The sequence below is a fragment of the Eucalyptus grandis genome, chromosome 2 (assembly GCF_016545825.1).
Source record: "Eucalyptus grandis isolate ANBG69807.140 chromosome 2, ASM1654582v1, whole genome shotgun sequence".
Lineage (NCBI taxonomy): Eukaryota > Viridiplantae > Streptophyta > Magnoliopsida > Myrtales > Myrtaceae > Eucalyptus > Eucalyptus grandis.
In genome coordinates this window covers 27226269-27246280 of record NC_052613.1, presented here as the reverse complement: position 1 = coordinate 27246280, position 20012 = coordinate 27226269, and the positions used below count along the sequence as shown (strand labels likewise).

The 20012-nt window shown below is 37.9% G+C and overlaps 3 protein-coding genes across 5 annotated transcripts; 1 reads left to right on the top strand and 2 right to left on the bottom strand.

Annotated features, from left to right (window-relative positions):
- Positions 1-3140: 3140 nt before the first annotated feature.
- On the top strand, positions 3141-8157 carry LOC104432059 (flap endonuclease 1-like). 3 transcript variants are annotated; one of them, XR_005548421.1, is made up of 7 exons: positions 3152-3364; positions 3446-3496; positions 3807-3926; positions 4683-4787; positions 4879-4964; positions 5052-5123; positions 8023-8157. XR_005548421.1 is itself a non-coding variant. In XM_039306676.1 (6 exons), the coding sequence occupies exons 1-6, from the start codon at positions 3257-3259 to the stop codon at positions 5056-5058; spliced, it is 477 nt and encodes a 158-aa protein (XP_039162610.1). In that variant the 5' UTR covers positions 3153-3256; the 3' UTR covers positions 5059-5922. The 3 variants fall into 3 exon arrangements, 1 of the variants encoding a protein (XP_039162610.1); XR_005548422.1 differs by lacking the exons at positions 5052-5123; positions 8023-8157 and adding an exon at positions 3992-4076 and having other exon boundaries at positions 3141-3364; positions 4879-4905; XM_039306676.1 differs by lacking the exon at positions 8023-8157 and having other exon boundaries at positions 3153-3364; positions 5052-5922.
- A 4608-nt stretch (positions 8158-12765) lies between these two features.
- On the bottom strand, positions 12766-14277 carry LOC120290598 (TMV resistance protein N-like). Its single transcript, XM_039306915.1, has 2 exons — positions 13183-14277; positions 12766-13056 (listed from the first exon to the last, which is right to left on the bottom strand). Exons 1-2 carry the CDS (start codon positions 14275-14277, stop codon positions 12766-12768), a joined length of 1386 nt encoding a protein of 461 aa, XP_039162849.1.
- Positions 14278-15124: 847 nt separating this feature from the next.
- On the bottom strand, positions 15125-15613 carry LOC120290597 (TMV resistance protein N-like). Its single transcript, XM_039306914.1, has one exon. The coding sequence runs from the start codon at positions 15611-15613 to the stop codon at positions 15125-15127; it is 489 nt and encodes a 162-aa protein (XP_039162848.1).
- Between the last annotated feature and the right edge of the window lie 4399 nt (positions 15614-20012).

The window sequence follows — 20012 nt, the reverse complement described above, 5'->3', positions numbered from 1 at the left end:
ATCCTAGATCTTACCCTCGCCACGAGAACACAACATGTTTTATTGGGATTAATTTTCTACGTCTGAGGAGGCGTTGCCGTCACAGTGATTTTTTCCTTTCCATTAAGCACATGTGGAAGCATGCGATCTCAAACACCCAATTACTAACAACAATGGATAGTGAGGAAAAATACATATACATACTACATAACTTCCACGCTTTATTCATATATTCGAATGTTTTCATTTACAAGACCTCGTCTTTAGGGCCATTCCGATTGCAATTTCCCTTAATCGCCCTTGAATGGCTGTGCTTCCTTTCCCTTCATTAGGTTGAGTTTGATTAGCTTAGGGTCGGGCTCCCATCGGCTCAGTTTTGGAACCTCAAGTGAGTTCAGGACTCATTTCGCATATTGGGCCATCTATCGAGCCAATTCCAAAGAAACTCATAGCTCGATCCCTGCTTTCCTCAATGTGAATGCTTTACGCCAAATTTATTTGTCCCTAATATCTAAATGCGAAGAAATACAGCAACAACTGCAAATGCAAGACCATGCAAGATCGATGTTTTTGTTTAGAGTCAAACTCTATTGAATTTGATCCTAGTTTTCTTATTAAATCAATGAGAAGTCTTCCCAACGAAAATCTAGGCGTTGGAATCAGATCAACAGTAGTTAGCTTAAGCTTGGAGAAAGTTAGGAACGACCAATTATTCTTAATGAGTAAAAGTCGAGAAAGTGACATTGCACGGATTCAATCCTTGTAATAACTAAAATGAAGATGATATTGAACATTTTGAAATAGCTTAGAACATGATCAATTAAATGATAAGGTATCATGGTATCCATTAGACAAATTTAGGGATTTAATTCAATCAATTGTTTGATTAGGTATGACATGGACATATATACACAAAAGTTCATGGACAAGCCATTTTATTAATAGATAAATCTCGAGAATAAGTTAACTTTTTTTCATATAAAACGTAAAAAGTAAATTTCTTTGTACTTGCTCAATTCTATCTTTACTAAAATGATCGGACGATGAATAGTAAAACGTAAAAGGTAACCTTTTTTTTAGTTCGATTAAGTTAGTTGGCGTTGTTAGGTACTAAAAATTAATCCTTTTGTATAAATTTAAATATTTATTTAATATCAAAAGCCAGTTCTCACTCTTTTCTTCATTTGTGAATTTCAAGAGCAAATTAAATAGTTAACCTTGAAGTTCATTGTGAAAAAGTCAATTCTCACCGCCATAATTCATTCATTTGAAAAGGACTATAATTTGCAATGCAAACCAAATTTCGTCGTACACATTTACATGAGATGTTTTACTATATTTCGCTCAAATTTTTAATTGATTTATAATAAATTAGTGGCGGGTTGTAAATGAATTGATTTACATATTTAAATTATTTAAATAAAACCCCAAAAGTTACGTTTAGTTTGGACTTAAAGGAGTTCATGCTAAGTGATGGCACATATCTTTCATGAAATAACCGATTGTCCCGACTTAGTAATTCATTAACTTTTCCTTGATACTTCTCCTATTCGCGAAACTAAAGAATTTGCCGCCTCCCATCGTCTTGGCCATTGAGAATACAAGATTAACTGTTCCATTTGCTATTCCCTACAAACATACAAGTAGAATAGTGTCTTGATTGAATTAATGAAGTAGATAAAGGGCTTTTACATGTCCCAATTCATATCAATCAATTAATCGATTTCGACCTCCATGTGAATTCAACATTTCCATCCACTCAATTACTAGGAGTGAGAAGTTATTAGTATCAAATGGCAGATTAAATTTCGATATTTTAGAAATCTGAAGAAATCATAGGAGTACGAATATGCATCCGGAAACGTACGTATCATAGCAGTTGCTGATTGAAATGGGCCGAGAACTTATAACTAACACCCAACAAAACCAGTCGCGACACCTGCGCGTGACTCCCACGCTTCACCCCCCTGCAAACGCCCTGGTCTCCGAAATTAGGCGGGAAGCGGAAGAGCTCGAAACCCTAGAATTCAATTCATCCCAAGCAGCTTCCCTTTCATCCCTCAATTTCCACTGCAACAATTCTCTCTCTCTCCGATATGGGCATCAAGGTAGTTTCAGTTGGACCTCCGTCTCCTTTCAATCCCATCATTTTCCATACGTTGTTCATCGAGTCTCGTCCACTGATTTCAATAGGGACCGACGAAGCTACTGGCGGACAATGCCCCGACCGCCATGAAGGAGCAGAAGCTCGAGAGCTACTTCGGCCGGAGGATCGCCGTCGATGCCAGCTTGAGCATCTATCAGTTCGTCGTTAAGTTGCTTTTTATGGATCGATGCCTGCGATTGCGCGTTTCGGTTTGTCGGTGGGGATTTGGATTTTGAGTGTTGGGGTTTTCTTTGATTCTTTTGATTGGTGGATTAGGTTGTGGTTGGGAGGAAGGAGACTCAGATGCTCACCAATGAGGCTGGTGGATTAGGTCGTAATACTCCATGGAAATGAAAATCAAATTTGCTCGAGTTTGGTACAGTTTATGAATGAACTGTCAACTAGCCTTCCGCTTTGATGCTTAAGATGCTATTGTAATGCGATGTGATCTCTGTGCTTGAAAGTGTTTGAGTTTGAGCTGCTTTTTGATTTGTTTTCCGATGTAGTCATCTGCAAGGCATGTTTTACCCGACAATTAGGCTGTTGGAAGTGGTGATAAAGCCGGTGTAAATTTTTTTTCTTTACCTCCTGTGTTTTCGTTGGGATGGGATGCTAGAAGAATGATGCTTGCGCTTCTCTAAATTATGCTTCACTGTTGTTATGATAGCTACGTATTTGACGGTCAACCTCCTGATTTGAAGAAGCAAGAGCTTGCAAATGGTACTTTATTATTATGAAGCCTTCTCTTTTCTCGTTTTTGGAATTACATATGAATACGTTTAGTTAGCTTAGATGAGTCTCTGAGCAGTTTTTCAAAGAGGGCAGATGCCTCTGAGGAGTTGACATTAGCCATTGCGGTATATGCATCTCTCTCTCTCTCTCTTTCTCTCTTGCACACATAAGCACCCACAAACACACAGTACAAAAATGCTTAGTGAGCTCTGTATTTATTACCTGCAGTCTTAGAATAAGGAAGACATTGAGAAATTCAGTAAAAGAACTGTGAAGGTTGGTCTCGTTTTGGTTTCCTCATGGTGCGATATTTTTGTCTTATTGATGTGAAGTTTGATTTTGTCTCTGTTTTCCAGAAGAAAAAAAAAAAAAAAAAAACCTATCTACGTAGCTAACTGGATGTGTGTGCACTTGTGGTACATGGCTTTGATACTCTTGCAGGTGACACAACAGCACAATGAAGACTGCAAGAGACTATTAAGACTTATGGATGTCCCAGTTGTTGAGGTTACAATTCTGTCTGAAAAGTTTATTTGTTATTATTTCTAACAAAAAGTTTATATACCAGGTTCAGTTTTTGTATTTTAGGCTCCTTCAGAAGCACAGGCACAATGTGCTGCACTTTGCAAAGCTGGAAAGGCATGTATCTTCCCATTTGATTGTCTTCAGAATCGTTCATTGTTTTCCTATGATAATTAATCATTTAACTCTATGTAAATTACCATTTTATTTCCATGATTTAATTTCCTTTTGCACTCGCACATATGCTTGTTCACTTGTTTAATGTCTTCTTATGCGTAGTCATTTACATTTGGAATATTCTTTACTAAGCCATTTTTGTCCAGGGAATTTTCACTGACTTTGAATACCTATCATTGCTTAATTGTTTTGTGGTAACCAGAATTCATCTATCATGAATGGTGCTTTAGCTGTAATATCTGTTTTTCAGGTTTATGCAGTTGCTTCTGAAGATATGGATTCCCTTACTTCTGGAGCTCCTATATTCCTTCGACATTTGATGGATCCCATCTCAAGAAAAGTTCCAGTTATGGAATTTGAAATTTCCAAGGTACTTAGAAAAGTTTATTCACTGGGATTGCTTAAATTTTTTTTCCTCACTTTCATGACCTTTAGATCTTGGAGGAGATGAATCTGGATATGGATCAATTCGTTGACCTGTGCATTCTTTCCGGATGTGATTATTGTGAAAGCATTCAAGGTAGACGTGATATTATTACAGTGCTCTGTTAACTTTTTAATACTATCATATATCATTCTGCCCTCTTGTATGTTTTGGCTTGATGATTTCGGTGGGTTTACTTTGGAATGAAGGCATTGGAGGACTGACTGCTCTTAAGCTTATCAGTCAAAATGGTTCCATAGAAAACATACTAGAGAACATAAACAAGCAAAGGTGCTTCTTATTCTCTGATTTTGTCCCCCGACTTGTAAGCGAAAAAAGGCAGCAAAGTTTCTCAGTGTAATAGTCTTGGCTGCTGGATTCCTTGACTTAAAAGAATCATCTCTCAAACTCAGCTGGCATGGAAATATATGATCAACAATTTGAAACTGAAAGATCATTTGCCACCAACAGATATGGGCTGGCAATCAGTGCATCAGCCATGCTACTTCATGTGTTGATTTACTATAGTACCTTTATCTATTCTATTGTCTGCTTTTTCCGTTCTTTCATTCTCACTCAAACAAAATTGTATCGTTTCTCTATCCTTCAGACATAGAGGTTCTTTGCATTACTTGAAAGTCTTTATTCAGTTCGGTTATCCCTCTCAAGGAAATGTTTACTTGTTTTTTGAATGGGTATCAGATACCAGATAATTGGCCCTATAGTGAAGCTCGCCTGCTTTTCAAGGGGCCAATAGTTTCTACAGAAGAACAACCTGAGATAAAATGGACTGCTCCAAACGAGGAGGTGGGCCAATTTCATGCTGTGATTTACTTGCAACGTTTCACTTTTTGAATTCTTGACTCGTTTCCTAACTGATTGTTATTTCCCTTTCAAGGGCTTAATTTCCTTTCTCGGGAATGAGAATGGGTTCAACATTGACAGAGTGACGAATGTATGGCTTCTACCTTCAGTAATGTGTTGGTCAGTTGCCTACTCAAAGAATTTGCTTCTTTTCCTCTGAAGGAGAGAGCATAGATGTTTTCAATGTTGTTTTACCATGTGTATCAGGCGATAGAGAAGATTAGGGCAGCTAAGGATGAGTCATCACAAGGCCAGTAACTAAAGCATGAATAAATGAAAGTGAGTTCCAAAATGCACTTTCTTTTTTCCGATGAATCCTTTTATTTATTTTCCTTCTCTAAGCCAGCTAAGAATCGATCTGTACCTGCTAAGAGGAAGGTATGTCATGTTGATATCTTTAAGGACCGAGCACCTGGAATTTTCCTTCTTTTAATGTATGCGAAGGTGTAATGTCACACATTGCTCTAGTGAAGAGACGTCTTCTAATTAGTTGCTGTAAGAAAGAACAAACCTGGCTAATAGTGGGCTGACCGACAGTCGACCTGCAAAAGTGAGCCCACAGCCCACGAGATGGCGAGAGATCATGGAATAGCAAAACCGTCAATTTTAAAAACACAATGAGATATGACATACATACTTGTCAAATCTATTTGTAATCCTACGTATGCACTTCAAATTTATTAGAAGTAATTTTGTCATGTGTATCTCTGAGAATATTTATATTTTTATTTACCAATTTTTCTCTTTATATTACTCTAACTGGCAAGATATATATGCTCTACAAAATCCACCTTTTGATTCCCTGATATGAATCAATAGAAGAGATTTGTTTATGGTGTCAAATTTCAGAGACATTTTAAATCAGATATCCATGTAACCTAAATGTCGAATTTTGACAAGTTAATTTGTACATATTTACTGTAGATATTTACGTGTTATCATTTCATTTTCTGGAATTTCTTACCAAAGAGCATGTGTGTATGTGCTAGTTAGAAATAACTAAACCTGAATACTATCGTCGATTAGGTCATTATTTAGTAGCAAAACATAATTAGGTCATTCACTGTGCTTGTATTTAAAGAAAATATAAATGGATAAGCAATGTTAATTTTTTTTTTTTTTTTTTTGATCGAGATAAGCAATGTTATTTACAAATGCATATCAATATATATTCCCTTTTTTTTTTTCTTAATTTTAAATTTATAATAGTAAAAACTGTAAATATAATAGATGATGGACCCGAATAGGACCTTGACGGTAAAGGAAGTTTCAAAGGATTTCTTTTAGATCAACCAACAATGTGAAACCTTATTAATGATATCATTTCAATTTACTTATGTACATCATACAAATACAAACAAAATAAACCTTGTCAATGACATGAAGCTGTGCAGATTTTTTTATTGTTGTCTCAGAGGAAACTCGTTACCGGATAACAACACGACAAGAATCGTCATATTTCTTGATGAAATTAGAAGATATTTGCCACTGGTTTCTTGCCATGTTTTCTTGCACACGGATAGTTCATGCAAGGAAGGAATGAATACAAGTTATGTCGGTATGAAACTGACATTGCAAGCTTCCACACCTGATTCATTCTTTATTGGTGGGGCTGATTGTCTAGTTGCCCTTTTTATTCTCTCTTATTTGTGGAGACTGGATCAGTGCGTATAGCCTAATTCTTGAGATATCTCCCTCCTCGTCAGCTTCATTTTTTGTTCGTCTTTGTAAGCCTATCCGCACCAGAAGACAAATCATTTGGCTCTACTTCCATGTCCTTGCAGTGTTCCTCAGTCTCTCGTCCGTTCTTCAACATTTCTGAGATGGTGCTTAATTCACTCCCTTCGCCATTGCTCACATCTCCAAGAAGTCTCGAGGACAAAGTCATTCTTGGTTGAAGTCATATGCTGAGCTTTGCAACGTACTACTCTCTATATACCTTATCTTTATAGAGAAGTTATCAGGCGGTCCCGCTCCACCACATGAGCATAGTCCCTCCCACTGGTTGAGTGACCTGTGGAGCCACGTCAGTGGGTGGTTCCATTGGGATAGATCTGAAAATTCTCTTAATATTTCAAATTGTTGGGTCTCCCTCCCGTGAGGAGCAAAGAAGACTCTGTCTCTGTCTCTGTCTCTGTCTCTCTCTTCTTTTCAAAATTCACTCTCTTGCCCTCACTTCCAATCCGCCGCATTCTCCAGCGTGTCACCTCTACCGCTCCCTCCAGGAGTCAGTGGCTCCAATTTGTCGTTTGTGTCCAGCGAGCTCAGATCTGCTGCATTCTCTGGCGCATTGTCGCTGCCTCTAGTATAGAATATCATCATGACCAATTACCATGATAATTGTTCGCGCTTGTGCTATTGTTAGAAACCGGGAGCAAGCTGTGCACTTTCTGCACCGCCATGTGTAGCTTCGGCTCCTCAGGTGCCTTCGTACTTTGCGCTTCCTTCCGCATCAGCTCCTCCTTATAGTACTCCATTTTGCTAACAAAACTGTTTTTGAGTTGTTTTGGATTTTGATCCTTGAGTGGCTAGTGTTGTTATCTTAGTTGTGTTCCATGTTCTCAGGGGTTTGGCTCCATAAGGTTCTGTCTTAGAGTTTCAAAAAAACAGCCTGAATTCTTCAGACTAAAAACGGGGTAGGTGTGATCCATAGAATCTATTTCTCTTTTCTTGTAAGAATAGTGGTGTGATTTCTCTAATTTACTCATTTCCAGCAATATAATGTGAATTCTTGGTAATATTGTTCACACATTTTGTTTCATAAAACAATATAGGCAACCAATTACGTAGCCTTCCGCTTAGGCAGAAGATGTGCAGTATGCTATGACTCGGTACATAAATAAAACAAATGCTGATCTGAGTAACATCCTCCCCTGGATAAACGTAAAACATTGGAGGGAAAAGATGAAGATAGTCCATTGACAGCCCACCGGATTGTTCTATCATTCTTTCTTCCATATGAGTTGTGACGCATATGATGGATTTGCTAGCAGATTCTCTTCTCCTCCGCTATTCCTTTGTATGACATATCTACCCAACATATACTTGGTATTACATTACGCAAATGCAATTGTAGGTATTAATTTCAATTGGTATAGAATATCATCATCACCATTTATCATGATCATTCTGTAGTGGATTCTGAACAATATTGTGCTCGTGGTGTTGTTGAAACCAGGAGCAAGCTGTGCACCATCTGCACCACCATCTATAGCTGCTTCGTCTCCTTAGCTGCGTTCGTACTCGGATCAAAGTAAATTTGAATTCTAAGGAGAATGTGCGCACGCATCTCTCACTCAGCCCTTTTGATAACTTCTACTCCCCTGGAGCAAAAAAGACGAATCTTCAATTGACATCTCTATGGTAACCAATTAGGGACAAGTCGATCTTGTGTTACGATGACAATGATGATTGTAGATAAAATAGTTGCTGTCAAATTAATTCCCCTTAAAAAAGAAAAAACTCACTTGGAGAAGTTATTCGATAAGCATGCATCCTATAGGTGATCCTTCTGCACCAAGCAACTTTAAAGGCAGACATGGACTGTATACACTCCTACAGGTACATCTTCGAGTTTCACGCCCTCAAAAAGAATAATTTCCTACAGCTTTACTATAGTGTCAGTTTCTTGAGCCTAGACTTCATATGAGAATGCAAAATCACCAACACTAGTTAAGTATGAGATGGCAATTCAGCAATGAAACATGTTTATTCTTAACTTTGATGAGGAAATTTGTCATATGTCAAATCTATCTCTTACTTGGCTTTCGAGGAAGATAAGATGGGATGGAATCAAATCATCATATGCAGCATCAGACAGGTAATCAATTTATGCATTGAATTGCACAAACTATGTCATACGAGATTGCATCTCAATCTACAACTTGCAGAACAAGAAAGAAATTAGATGATCAAGTTGCATTATTTCTCGATGGTAGGTTTAGAAAAAAAAAATGAACGTGTGCAGTGCTCAAAAACTTGATAGCAACATATGCTTGAGCTTTGTTTTACACACGCTTCTTTAGAGATCAACGGAATATCATGTCTTCATGTTGATAGTTATAACAGCACTATACTGCAATTCTTGTGTCATCAAGGAGAAAATCAAACAACATGAAGGTATGCATTTCTCATGGCTAAGAAAATAACATTTGCTTGTAGTGAAGCTGCAGGTAAAAATTGGTGGTAATAGAAAAGGTAGCTAACTAATGGAATAATATATTCTAAAAGGTTTCTAGGTAACGATTAGGAAACATCATGAAGTACACTATACATTAGCGAGTCTTGGTAAAATGTGAAGATAATATTACAATGAACCAAACCACCATAAAAAGAAAAAAGAAAAAAAGATCTCACTAAGATTGCATCATAATAGTAAAGAGGGACGAATCCTACCAACAAGTTTAATGTCTGTGTTCTCTACCAACCATATTGCTCCATCTGTCATGGATCCCACATAGCCTTCTGAGAACGAAACAGAGCACAAATTAAATTTGTCCTTCTGATCATAGCGCTCACTAATACCATAATATAGTATGACCCTCAGATGAGTGCTCCAATAGCACATGCATGGGCAACTTGATTTCCAACAATTCGGAAATCCTACACTAGTTCAGCTGAACATGACCCACAAAAGAAGGCTAAGGAATAGAAGTTTACTTGGCAATATTTAGGGTTCTGAGCAAGACGTCTCACACCCTTGTGAATATGTAAAGATTCCATTACTTTAGTCACAGAAAGTAGTCTATGTCATTCTTTTACAGAATTGGATGGACATATCAATGTATTTAAATTAAAAGCTGTCGTATCAAATGTAAGCAACTGCTTAATAATATTCTTGAAAATAAAAAGGAAAAAGCCAAGGCCTTAATTCTCACTACCAAGATGAGTATTCGGCTTGGTCCATTGCAAAATTATCAATATTAGAATCTAGCTAGAAGAACTAGTATATTGCTGGCAATGATCACTATTGGGAAAACTAAATTGTGCAAGATTTTTATTTCCAGAAGGAATATGTACTCCCAATGGTAGCAAATAGCTCATATTTAACCAGTAAACAAGATATATGATATCCATAAGCAATAAAACAACATACGATGGCAAACATGACATGCCAAGCCCTAAATGACTTAACTAAAATGGATATGGAAAATGCAGCCATCACTGCGAAGCACCCAAGTTTCCAGCAAATTTTTCAAACAATTAGACCTACTTAACAGTAATGATGACGATTATGATGACGACTATGGTGACGACAATTGGGCAGTTGGCATGTAATTTCAAAAACGAAATTAGAACCTAGTACGAGTCTTTTATCAAATGAGCAAATAAGAGAAATCACGCCACTATTCTTATACAAAATTTATCTTACGTTTCCATCTTCGGACCCTTTTAAAAAAAAAAAAAAATTGTATTCTGCTTGTGAATTTGACACGTAAATGTACATGCATAAGAAAAGAGGAATAGAGATTCAAGGGATCCTATTTTTTAGTCTGAAGAGGTCAGGCCGTATTATCACCGAAGCTGTGAGAGAATCTTATGAAGCCGAACTCTTAAAACCATGGAAAGCACAACTAAGATAAGAACACTGGTCACTCAAGTATCAAAATCCAAACAAATCAACAACAGTTTGTTAGCAAAATGGAGTTTATGTAGGAAGTAATTACTTTCCACTGCCGGTGAAAGTTGTCGAAAGTGATGATATTGCTGTTCCGCACAGCAAGTTTTGGCATTATTTGAGCATGCCTTCCGCATCATTTTGTTCTTTGTAACCCTAATCCGCCCCAGACAAATTAACTTGGCTCCGCCTCCACGTCCTTGCAACGCTCCTCACGTCGCTCGTCCGTTCTTCAACATTTCTAAGATCGTGCTCAATTAACTCCCTTCTCCATTGCTCAACTACGTCCGTTTCTGAGGTTGAGTTCCATGGGCGAATTAACTTTCCACGACGAAGTCATGCTTGGTCGAGTTCATGTGCCGAGCTTTCCAAGGTACTGTACTCTCTGCATACCTTATCTTCAAGTGGCCTTTCAATCTTAATGAGCCGTATTTGTAACTAACATTTGTCATTGGAAATCCTTCTGAAGGAAATAAAAACAAAAAAAGGAAAAGGAGAAAGAGCAAAACAGAAGGACCACAATAAGCCCAACGATCAAGTCCTGCTTAGACTCCCTTACAGACATAACATCTTAATTGCCGGACAATCCGAGAGCGTGTGCGGATCCGCTGAACTTATAAAACGTGTCATCATGACGTCAACAAAGCCTGAGAGGTGTCACAATTCTATATTTAAATTTGAGTGTCACCTCCAAATTCTCCAGCATTAATAATCGACAATTCCTTCAAAAATTCCAAGTGGTTTAGGCCTTTCACACTTCTTAACTTTGGAGAGTTTCTTACTCTGAGCTTCTGTAGCTTTTTCAATTTTGATAGGTCTGACATATTCTCCATAGAACTGCAATCCTCGACCCATAGGGAGCAAAGGGATCCCAGTTCTTCAAGGCCACGAATCTCAACTAACAACTTGCAATCTAACAGAATTACCTCTTGCAGATTCTTCATGCGGGACAGATCAAGTACTTCTGGAAGAAACTCACACCACAGCATTGTTAAAGATCTCAATCTTTCCATTTCCAATTGAATCAGTGCGTCCAATTTTCTAAACGTGCAGTTGTCAATACGGAGGACCTCCAACTCCGCATCAAATATACCAGAGAATTCCGGCATTGAACAACCATAGAATATCAAGATTGACAAATTTTTCAAATTGGAAAAATCTGGGGATTGTGTGGTCACCAGATATCGAAGTCGTAACTTTCTTAAACTAGAAGGGAGCTGGGGAACGAATTGCACGTTTTTGCAGGACAATGTTAGTGTTTCCAGCTGATATAAGGTACCGATGCAAGTGGGGAGAGCAGTGACAAGTGTTTCCAGCCGAGATATGGTACCAATGCTAATGGGAAGAGAAGGAGGTCTCGTCAACTCATCTTGCGTCAAGCCTCCAAAGGATTCCCATCCACAATTGGGGACCCATCTCAGGCAAGTCAAACTTTGGGGAAGCTCCGGCAACTGTTGAAGCTCAGGACATGGTTCTAAATTAAGTATTTGGAGTTTAGAGAGGTGACTTACCGTGTTGGGTAATCCAGATATACCTGTAAACGACAAGTCTAGGATCCTCAAACAAGACAGTCTACCAATTTCTTCAGGGAATTCGCCGGTCAAGTTGAAACATTGACGAGCATCTAACTCTTCAAGCTTCTCCACCAGCCAAATCGCACTTGGTAATTTTGTTATCCAACTTATGTTCCTCATCCTAAGTACTTTCAATTGCTTTAAATTGCAAATTGAATTAGGTAGATGACAAATACTTGTTGATGACAAATCCAACTCGACTAATGACTGTAATTTTTCAATTGAGTTGGGAAGTGCTTTTATCTTTGCCCACTTAGATAAATCCAACCGCCTAATTTTTGTTGGCCCTCCAACTGAGTATGGCAGTTTTTTTATTTGACTATTTGTTACATCAAAGGTCAACAATGACTGCAAATTACCAAACGTCTTAGGAAGTTCATGTAGTGTATTAGCTACAACAATCTCTGTCAAAGCTCGTAGACATCCTATTTCTTCAGGCAACACTTGAAGAGACTGGCATCCCTCCAAGTTCAAGACAATTAGGTGCTCTAATTTACCAATAGATGGGTCAATTTGAATTAAGGCACTGCAACTTTTAACTATCAATCTCTCTAAGGACACCCACGTAGATAAATTAGGTGTTCTCCTTAATGAGAAGCAATAGCTGAGATCTAGTACTTTTATTTTACTTGCCTGCAAAACAATTTAATAAAATATATATTAAAAAAACAAACGATAGGATAAAAATGACAAAAGAAACGATATGCGTGTGCAAGGAGTGGGACTTGTATCATACTTTGATTTGGTTCCAACCAACCCATTCCTCTGAAATACTGCTCAATGAAAGATCAAGAACGACTAAATTAGGTAGATGAAAGTTTGTTGCCTCAAACTTTGGAAGCCCACGTCCCATAGAAAGCCATCTTAAACTAGGGAGAAGATTGTTGAAGTCTCCAACAAGGGACCACACGTGCCCTTGAAAGAACCTCAAGTTTCGTAAATTAGCAACTTCATCATGCTTTAGAATGATGAGTCCACCTCCACCAAATCCTAGTGACATTGCTTCTATTTTCCTACTTCCCTGACAATGGAAACACAAAGAAGTCGATAGGTGAAGGTCATAATCAAACAATTGCAAGCTCAAATAGCGATTGACTTTTATTTTGGAAGAGTAGTCTATGATAATCCGCAAGAAAACTTTTTATACCTCCTTTTGCCTCAGAATGCTCCGCGTTACCACTTGATTCCACACTCTGCTACGCTCACAGGGATCATTGCAATTCTCTTGACGGACGATTTCCCTTCCAAGGTCTCGTACTTGATCATGCATCCAAAAAGTATTGTCATCTTTGATCTTTATCAAGGACATGAGAGTAAGAACTTCAAGGGCATCGTGTGGATGGTATCCACAAGCATCCCACATGTAGAAAGGGTATGTTATGTCCTGATTAACAAAGAAACAAGCTATATCTAGAAAAACTTGCCTTTGTGCATGATCTAACCTTTCATAAGTTATCATCAGATTTCTTTGGACTCCCATGGGAGGAGCTTTTTGTAGCTTCTTCGATATGTCTACCCATAATGCTTCGGATTTACTGTTAAGGGATGAACCTGTAATCTCAAGAGCTAGAGGAAGCTTTCCCAAAGTATGGACAATTTTCTTAGAAAGGGACATACGATCTTCCGGTGGAGAGTCTCTTCTGAAGGCATGCCTACTGAAAAGTTTAAGAGCATGACCCAATTCCATTTCCTGTACATCGTAAGTCAAAACATTTGCAGACTTTTTTATGGGGCCTTCACTTGTTGCTTCTCCCTCAATCATTAGGACACTTTGGTCCCTCGTAGTTATGATAATCCTACTACCAGAACCAAACCAATTACCTTCTCCTACTAGAAATTTCAGTTGCTCTTTCTCATCCACATCATCAAGGACAATGAGAACTTTTTTATATCTAAGCACTCCTTTCATCATGTTGATCCCATCATTCACACAATGAATTTGGTCTATAATATGAGAACCAACGAGCTTGGATAACAATTGTTTTTGCAAATTTAGCATACCATTATTGCCTTTCGATATTTCTCGAACATTTGCAAGGAAACAACATCGGTCAAAGCTAGAAGAAAGAGTGTTGAAGACAACCTTAGCAAGGGTTGTTTTGCCAACACCGCCCATTCCGTGGATTCCAAGAAATCGTACACTATCAATTCCTACATCCAACATTTTGATTATAGCTTCTACACGATCATCAACTCCTACTAGATGTTCAGTCACATTTTCATGTACAACCTTCAACTTCATCGAAACCGTTCGAATTACCGAACGTATCAAATCTCCTTGGCTGCCATAAGGTAATAACCATGTTAGGGATAACTTTCATATTGTAAAACTACTCCAAGAGTGACTAAATTGCCTTCGCATGTTTAAGAAGTTAATCAAAAAAATCCAGACTCCAATAGGATTCTCATATTTGCCAATCTCTCTCCGCTCCCCAACTTCAGTCACCATCACTCCTGCCATTGCCACGCCGCTGTTGACACCGCTCGCCCACACCGGAACGCACCGTCACCATTGCGTTCCGGTGCGGTTACCCGTTGCGCCCCATCGACCTGCCATCTCGGCCTTGCCTCATTTCTCCACGTCACATGGGTCATGGCCTTGTGACTGCCAGGGATGGCCTCATCGGCCTTGGGTGACACCAGATTTAGGGTCGTCCACGGTCAGCGACGCCAGATATGGGCTCGGTGGATCCGAACCGACGTCCAGATCCCGGATCCCACTCGCCACAGTGGGTGGGACAGAGAAAGTGTAGGGGCCGGATGGCTTGGACAGGGTGGCTTGGTGTCGGGCTGGCAACGAAGAAGAGGTGGCAACTGATGGACGAGCTGCTGCGGTGGCTAGACAGCAGCTTGGTGGAGCTGCTCGGAGATCTATTACCATTCGTGGCTACTGTGTCAGAGACGAAGAGTGAGAGGAGAGAGCGGATCACCGCTAGTGAGAATTCCGTTCTCGCCGCGATAATGGCCGATTGAAGTAGCGCAGTGGCCGCTGACCGCTATTTAAACTATATAGAATCAACTAGATGAATGAACTATATTATCACCAGTAAAACGAAATCTACAGATGTAAGTTGAGAAGTTTAAGACATTTACCCCTCATTTTTCTTCCAGTTCCATCCCTTTATCTTGCTCACCTCAATGAGAGCCTTTTCCCATGACTCTACATCTATGCACATCTTCTGGCGCTTCAAAAGAGTTTGCTTGTACAAGTTTGTTTTGAGCTTGACATCAGCAGGTTCCACGTTCAAGAAAATTGGCAGAATCTCTTTGTCCCCCTTCGATTCCGAGGTGCACTTGACCATGTATGCAAGCTCTCGGAGGCACCAGTTACTTGAAGCATAATTCTTGGAGAATATGGGAATGTAGATCCTGGAGTTCTCAATTGCTCGTAGAAGTTCACCACCAATTTCCTTACCGACTTGGAGGGATTCATTGTCCCTAAAGACAATGATCCCAGCCTCAATCATGTCATGGTAAAGGCAATCGGTGAAATCATAACGGGTATCTGATCCTCGAAAACTAAGAAAAACCTCATAGCAAAGCCCGGATGATGCCGGTGAACTCGTCCCTTTCTCCATTGTAGGATCTCTAAACACCACAGATATCAAATCCCCTCTATATCTCAGAGAAGTTTGCTTTGGGTGTGCTTGGATATGAGCAAGGGCTGTCAGTATGACAACCTCTCAGTCTCTGGCGTCATGGGCGTAGGGAAAGAGGCGCTGGACTTCGAATTTTACTCCAGTCAATATAATCGACACCTTTCTTTCTTTCTTTTTTTATCTTGATGCACCGTCATCTTATGATTAATTCGTTTCATACTCATGTACTTTTTGTCTACTTTGCATCGGTTTGGCCACCGAATTTCCCAAATCAATATTTAAATGCGAATTTTATTTAAAAACATCATCACTATTAAGAAAAATACATTACTAGCTTTTAAGTGAAGAGACTATCTGTCATTGGAATAAATGTCATTACTAAATTAAAATCAATATTTATGTATCAAACTCTTAACCTTACTTCGAATTAATTTAATTATTAAAATTAAAATTGTCATATGTGTGTCATAATCTTAACCTCACTGTTACCAATGAAGGCAGTTAAACAATATAAGAGACTGAAAACAGTCATTCACATTATTATTTAGTTATAAAATAAACGTGACAAAGTTTGAATGCTTGACCACGCCCTACCATTCAGATAATACTTTATAGTATATAGATCTAAATCCCAAACAAATAAGATGATATTTTATAGGGATCTAAATCCCAAACAAATATGGAATGATACATGATATTGCAAATTTAAACATAACAATAATATAAAAGACACCGACGATATTCCAAATATGTGGAGATTCAGCAAATTAGGAAACATATCAGCCAAGATTACACAAAATCAAATCAAATATATATAGTATCCCACTCAAAATATGATGATTGCAGTGAAGCTGATTTGAGTTTGGAAAATGAACTCTGAAACAATCTAGATAGTCCAATTTAGAAATGGAGTAATAGGGTGCCGTGAACATTATGTTGTTGAATGTAATAGGAATTTATTTCAATGTGCTTTGTCCATTCATGAAAATAATCAATATAAGCAACCAATAGAGTGTTAAAAAATGTAATTCGAGCAATTGATTCAAAGTTGTATTAATAGTCAATATCATTATCCTGCTAAAACTTTTGGCTAGTAAGCGAACCTAATGCTGCTCTACGGAATCATCAGAGTGAGCATTACCTTAATAAAGCAACTCGCTAATTTTTCTGGGTGGAAGATCAACTAAATCCTACAGATGAGTCCTTTTTGAAATTTACAATTCCTTAAGCATTAGCTTCTACCAATGAGTGTTGGAACGAGCCTCTCGATTGATTGAGGTTTACGAAGAGTAGCAAAATAACAATGATAAAAAAGACGTATGTACGAGCAGATTCTGTAGGGAGAGCTAATATGAGGAGTCAAAGTATACATCAAGAAGAGAAAACTTAAGAGGAAAAGACTCAACCAAACATGACTGGCCTGCATGTGATAGCCACTTGTAGTCACATGGATGCAGAATGCTGCATTAAACAATTATACAGGATGACCTAGGGGGACAGAAAAGGCAATAGATTGATCAGATCTAGTCAACATTTTTCTGTTTTCCAACTTTTTCTGGTCTGAAATGGGGTTTTAACTTTTATTAACTCAAACATCTCGAATTTCGAAAACTAGGAGAGGGAATTTCGAAGCCACGTGCTTCGCATTACGGAGGTTGGCTGATTGGCTGGCCTGTCATCCATCTATTTAATTATTCATTCATTCATTTTGGCTTTGTTTATTTTTGACAAAAAACATGAACATGCGCCGAATAACAGGAAGCGAGAACATCGAATTACTTCACACGACACTACAGTAATATATTTCTAACTAAAGTAATTAGTGACACTCCATCATCCTCCATTTGAAATGAACTTTATGATGCATCTTGTCTATCAAATACTTCACAGATGACCTTTCTCTTTGGAACATCACCATGATTTTTTTTTGGAGAGGAAAATATTATTTTACCTTATTTATTCTAAATTAACCGGAAGTACAAGTTGAATCCTCTGTGTCTAGTTAACCAAGCAGCACAACCACCCATGGTGGGAATGCCCAGCCTACTTGGTAATCTAGGTAAGCTAACAAGATTGTATTTTTATTTTAATGTGTTGGTATTCGCATGCTCAATGTCCCCCAATTTCCCTCCATATTTTTTTCTTCCTAAGGAGGAAATACGAGAGTGTGCAACAGGGAGTCCCACCTCTCAGGGGTTCCTTTTCCTATCATTTCTCCCTTAAGCCTTTTAAGAACCTATTCGGATCCATAACTTCACATGGCAATATGATAATATATTTCTGATTAAAGTAATTAGTGACACTACATCTATCCTCCATTTGAAATGAACTTTATGATGCATCTTATTTATCAAAAGCTTCACGGATGAGCCTTTCTCTTTAGAACACCACCATCAATTTTTTTGGAGAGAAAAGTACTGCTTTACCTTATTTATTCTAAATCAAGTTGATACCTATTATAGTATTAATTATTTGTCCACTACAATAAGGGACCCATGAGGTTTCAACACATTTATTCGACAATAAACACACAACTAGTATTTTTATTGTAATGTGAAAGGCTTACTAGTACTAACTGGTTGATGCATTAGTCAACAGTACAATCTTACTACAATCTTAGAATCCTAGCTATGCTTCTATTTTGGTTTTCCTAATTTACACAGACAAACAAAATGGAAGTGAGTACTATCACAACACTAGGGAAAATTACCAAAAAAAGTCATAAATTTGTTACACTTTTGTTAATTTAGTCATAAACATTTTAATTGCGCTAATTAAGTCTATGCGGTCAATTTTGATCAGAAATTGCCACCGTGGATAATGACCATCCTAGGTAACTGATAGCACTAACGTAGACATTTTAAAATAATATTTTAATATTTTAAATATTTTGTTTGGTTTTCTTCTTTTTTATTTTTATTTTTATTTTATTTTTACTGTTTTTTGGAGTGAGGACCAACGACCCTTGTCAGCCACTAGGAGAGGGCTCGAGTGTTGTCACTTTGGCTAGCAAGGGCATCGCAGCCCTCACCGAATACCAATGACCCTCACCGACGCTCACAAAAAAAAAAAAAAAAAAAAAAAGTAGAGAGAAGAAAAAAAGAAAAATAACCATAAAAATTTCAAATAATTATTAAAAAATGTTTATGTTTGTGTTAGCTGTGCCATATAAGATGGTCAAGGTCCATGTTAGCCATTTCAAGCAAAACTGACTAGATGGCCTCAATTAACAAAATATGAAAATATTTATGACTTAATTGATACAATTAGAAGGATTATGATTGAATTGACAAAAAAACATGATAAGTTTAAGACTTTTTGGATAATTTTTCCCATAATACTATAAAATAATGAATTATTTAGCCGATAGGGCGGATCCAAGATCATAACTATAGAGTGATCAAGAAAGATTAATACAAGACTTTGCCTGGTTCTAAATTGTCATGATGTCATAATGGCGCTATTTGTTAACAAAATGTAACGTTAAATTCATTTTATTGCAATAAAAATGGTTTTTATAGCCACCAGAAGACTGGCCCTACAGTTCAATCAGAGCATCAAGAAGTTTCCTTGTCTAACCAACAATCATACGGCTGCACCGTATGAAGGTCCTCATCAAAGACGCATTTCAGACATCAATTTATGACAAGTCCTAACCATGTGTAGTAGCAAGAACCAATAAAGTGTAAACAAATGTAAGTCGACAAATTGGTTCAAAATTGTCCTAATATTTAATGTCATCCTCCTGCTTAAAACCTTGGTTAGGAAGTGAGCTTAATGCTACTCTAGAAACAGAGTGAGTCTTGATAAACCCACTGGCGAATTCCAGAAATTTTTCAAGCCGGAAGATCAACCAAATCCTACATATGACTTCTTTCTAAACCTTGTAGTTAGTCAAACATTAGTTTCTGCCGTTGAGTGTTGAAACGAGCCTCTCAATACGATAGGGTTCATGAAGAGTAGCAAATAATAATGATAGTCAAGAAGACGTATTGAAGTAGTCCTATCAGAGCTTCACATATAAGGTTCAAATGTAGGAAGTAGTAAGATCCAAATACGACCAGATTCAGTAGGAAGAGCTAAGAACAGTCGAATAAACAATGGCACACAGTTATGATATTGTTCAGGCAATTCTTGTCCATTTGTCAGCTTTGAAAGACACGGCAAAAAGCAAAAGGTGATTTACAAGTAAGTGCTAATTGTGAAAATGAAAGTTAGATGTCAGGTGGTTCTTGTCCATTAGATGTGCAAGTATTCTTAGACTAATGCCAATGTGAGTTTCCTCATAGTGGCCCGTGAGAACAACCCATCACTATCAATGGTGACTTTTGCATAGTCCCCAACACCAGTCCCCTTTACACGCCATTTTCTTAAGATA

What these genes read in the sequence shown, in the direction of transcription:
- LOC104432059 (XM_039306676.1), top strand. Translation starts at nt 3,257, where the DNA reads ATGTGTGTGCACTTGTGGTACATGGCTTTGATACTCTTGCAGGTGACA. An exon ending in TGGATGTCCCAGTTGTTGAG is followed by an intron (nt 3,365 to 3,445) that starts GTTACAATTCTG and finishes TTTGTATTTTAG; the next exon opens with GCTCCTTCAGAAGCACAGGC. An exon ending in GGACTGCTCCAAACGAGGAG is followed by an intron (nt 4,788 to 4,878) that starts GTGGGCCAATTT and finishes TTCCCTTTCAAG; the next exon opens with GGCTTAATTTCCTTTCTCGG.
- LOC120290598 (XM_039306915.1), bottom strand. Translation starts at nt 14,277, where the DNA reads ATGAAGTTGAAGGTTGTACATGAAAATGTGACTGAACATCTAGTAGGA. An exon ending in GCATTCTGAGGCAAAAGGAG is followed by an intron (nt 13,057 to 13,182) that starts GTATAAAAAGTT and finishes TTCCATTGTCAG; the next exon opens with GGAAGTAGGAAAATAGAAGC.
- LOC120290597 (XM_039306914.1), bottom strand. Translation starts at nt 15,613, where the DNA reads ATGGAGAAAGGGACGAGTTCACCGGCATCATCCGGGCTTTGCTATGAG.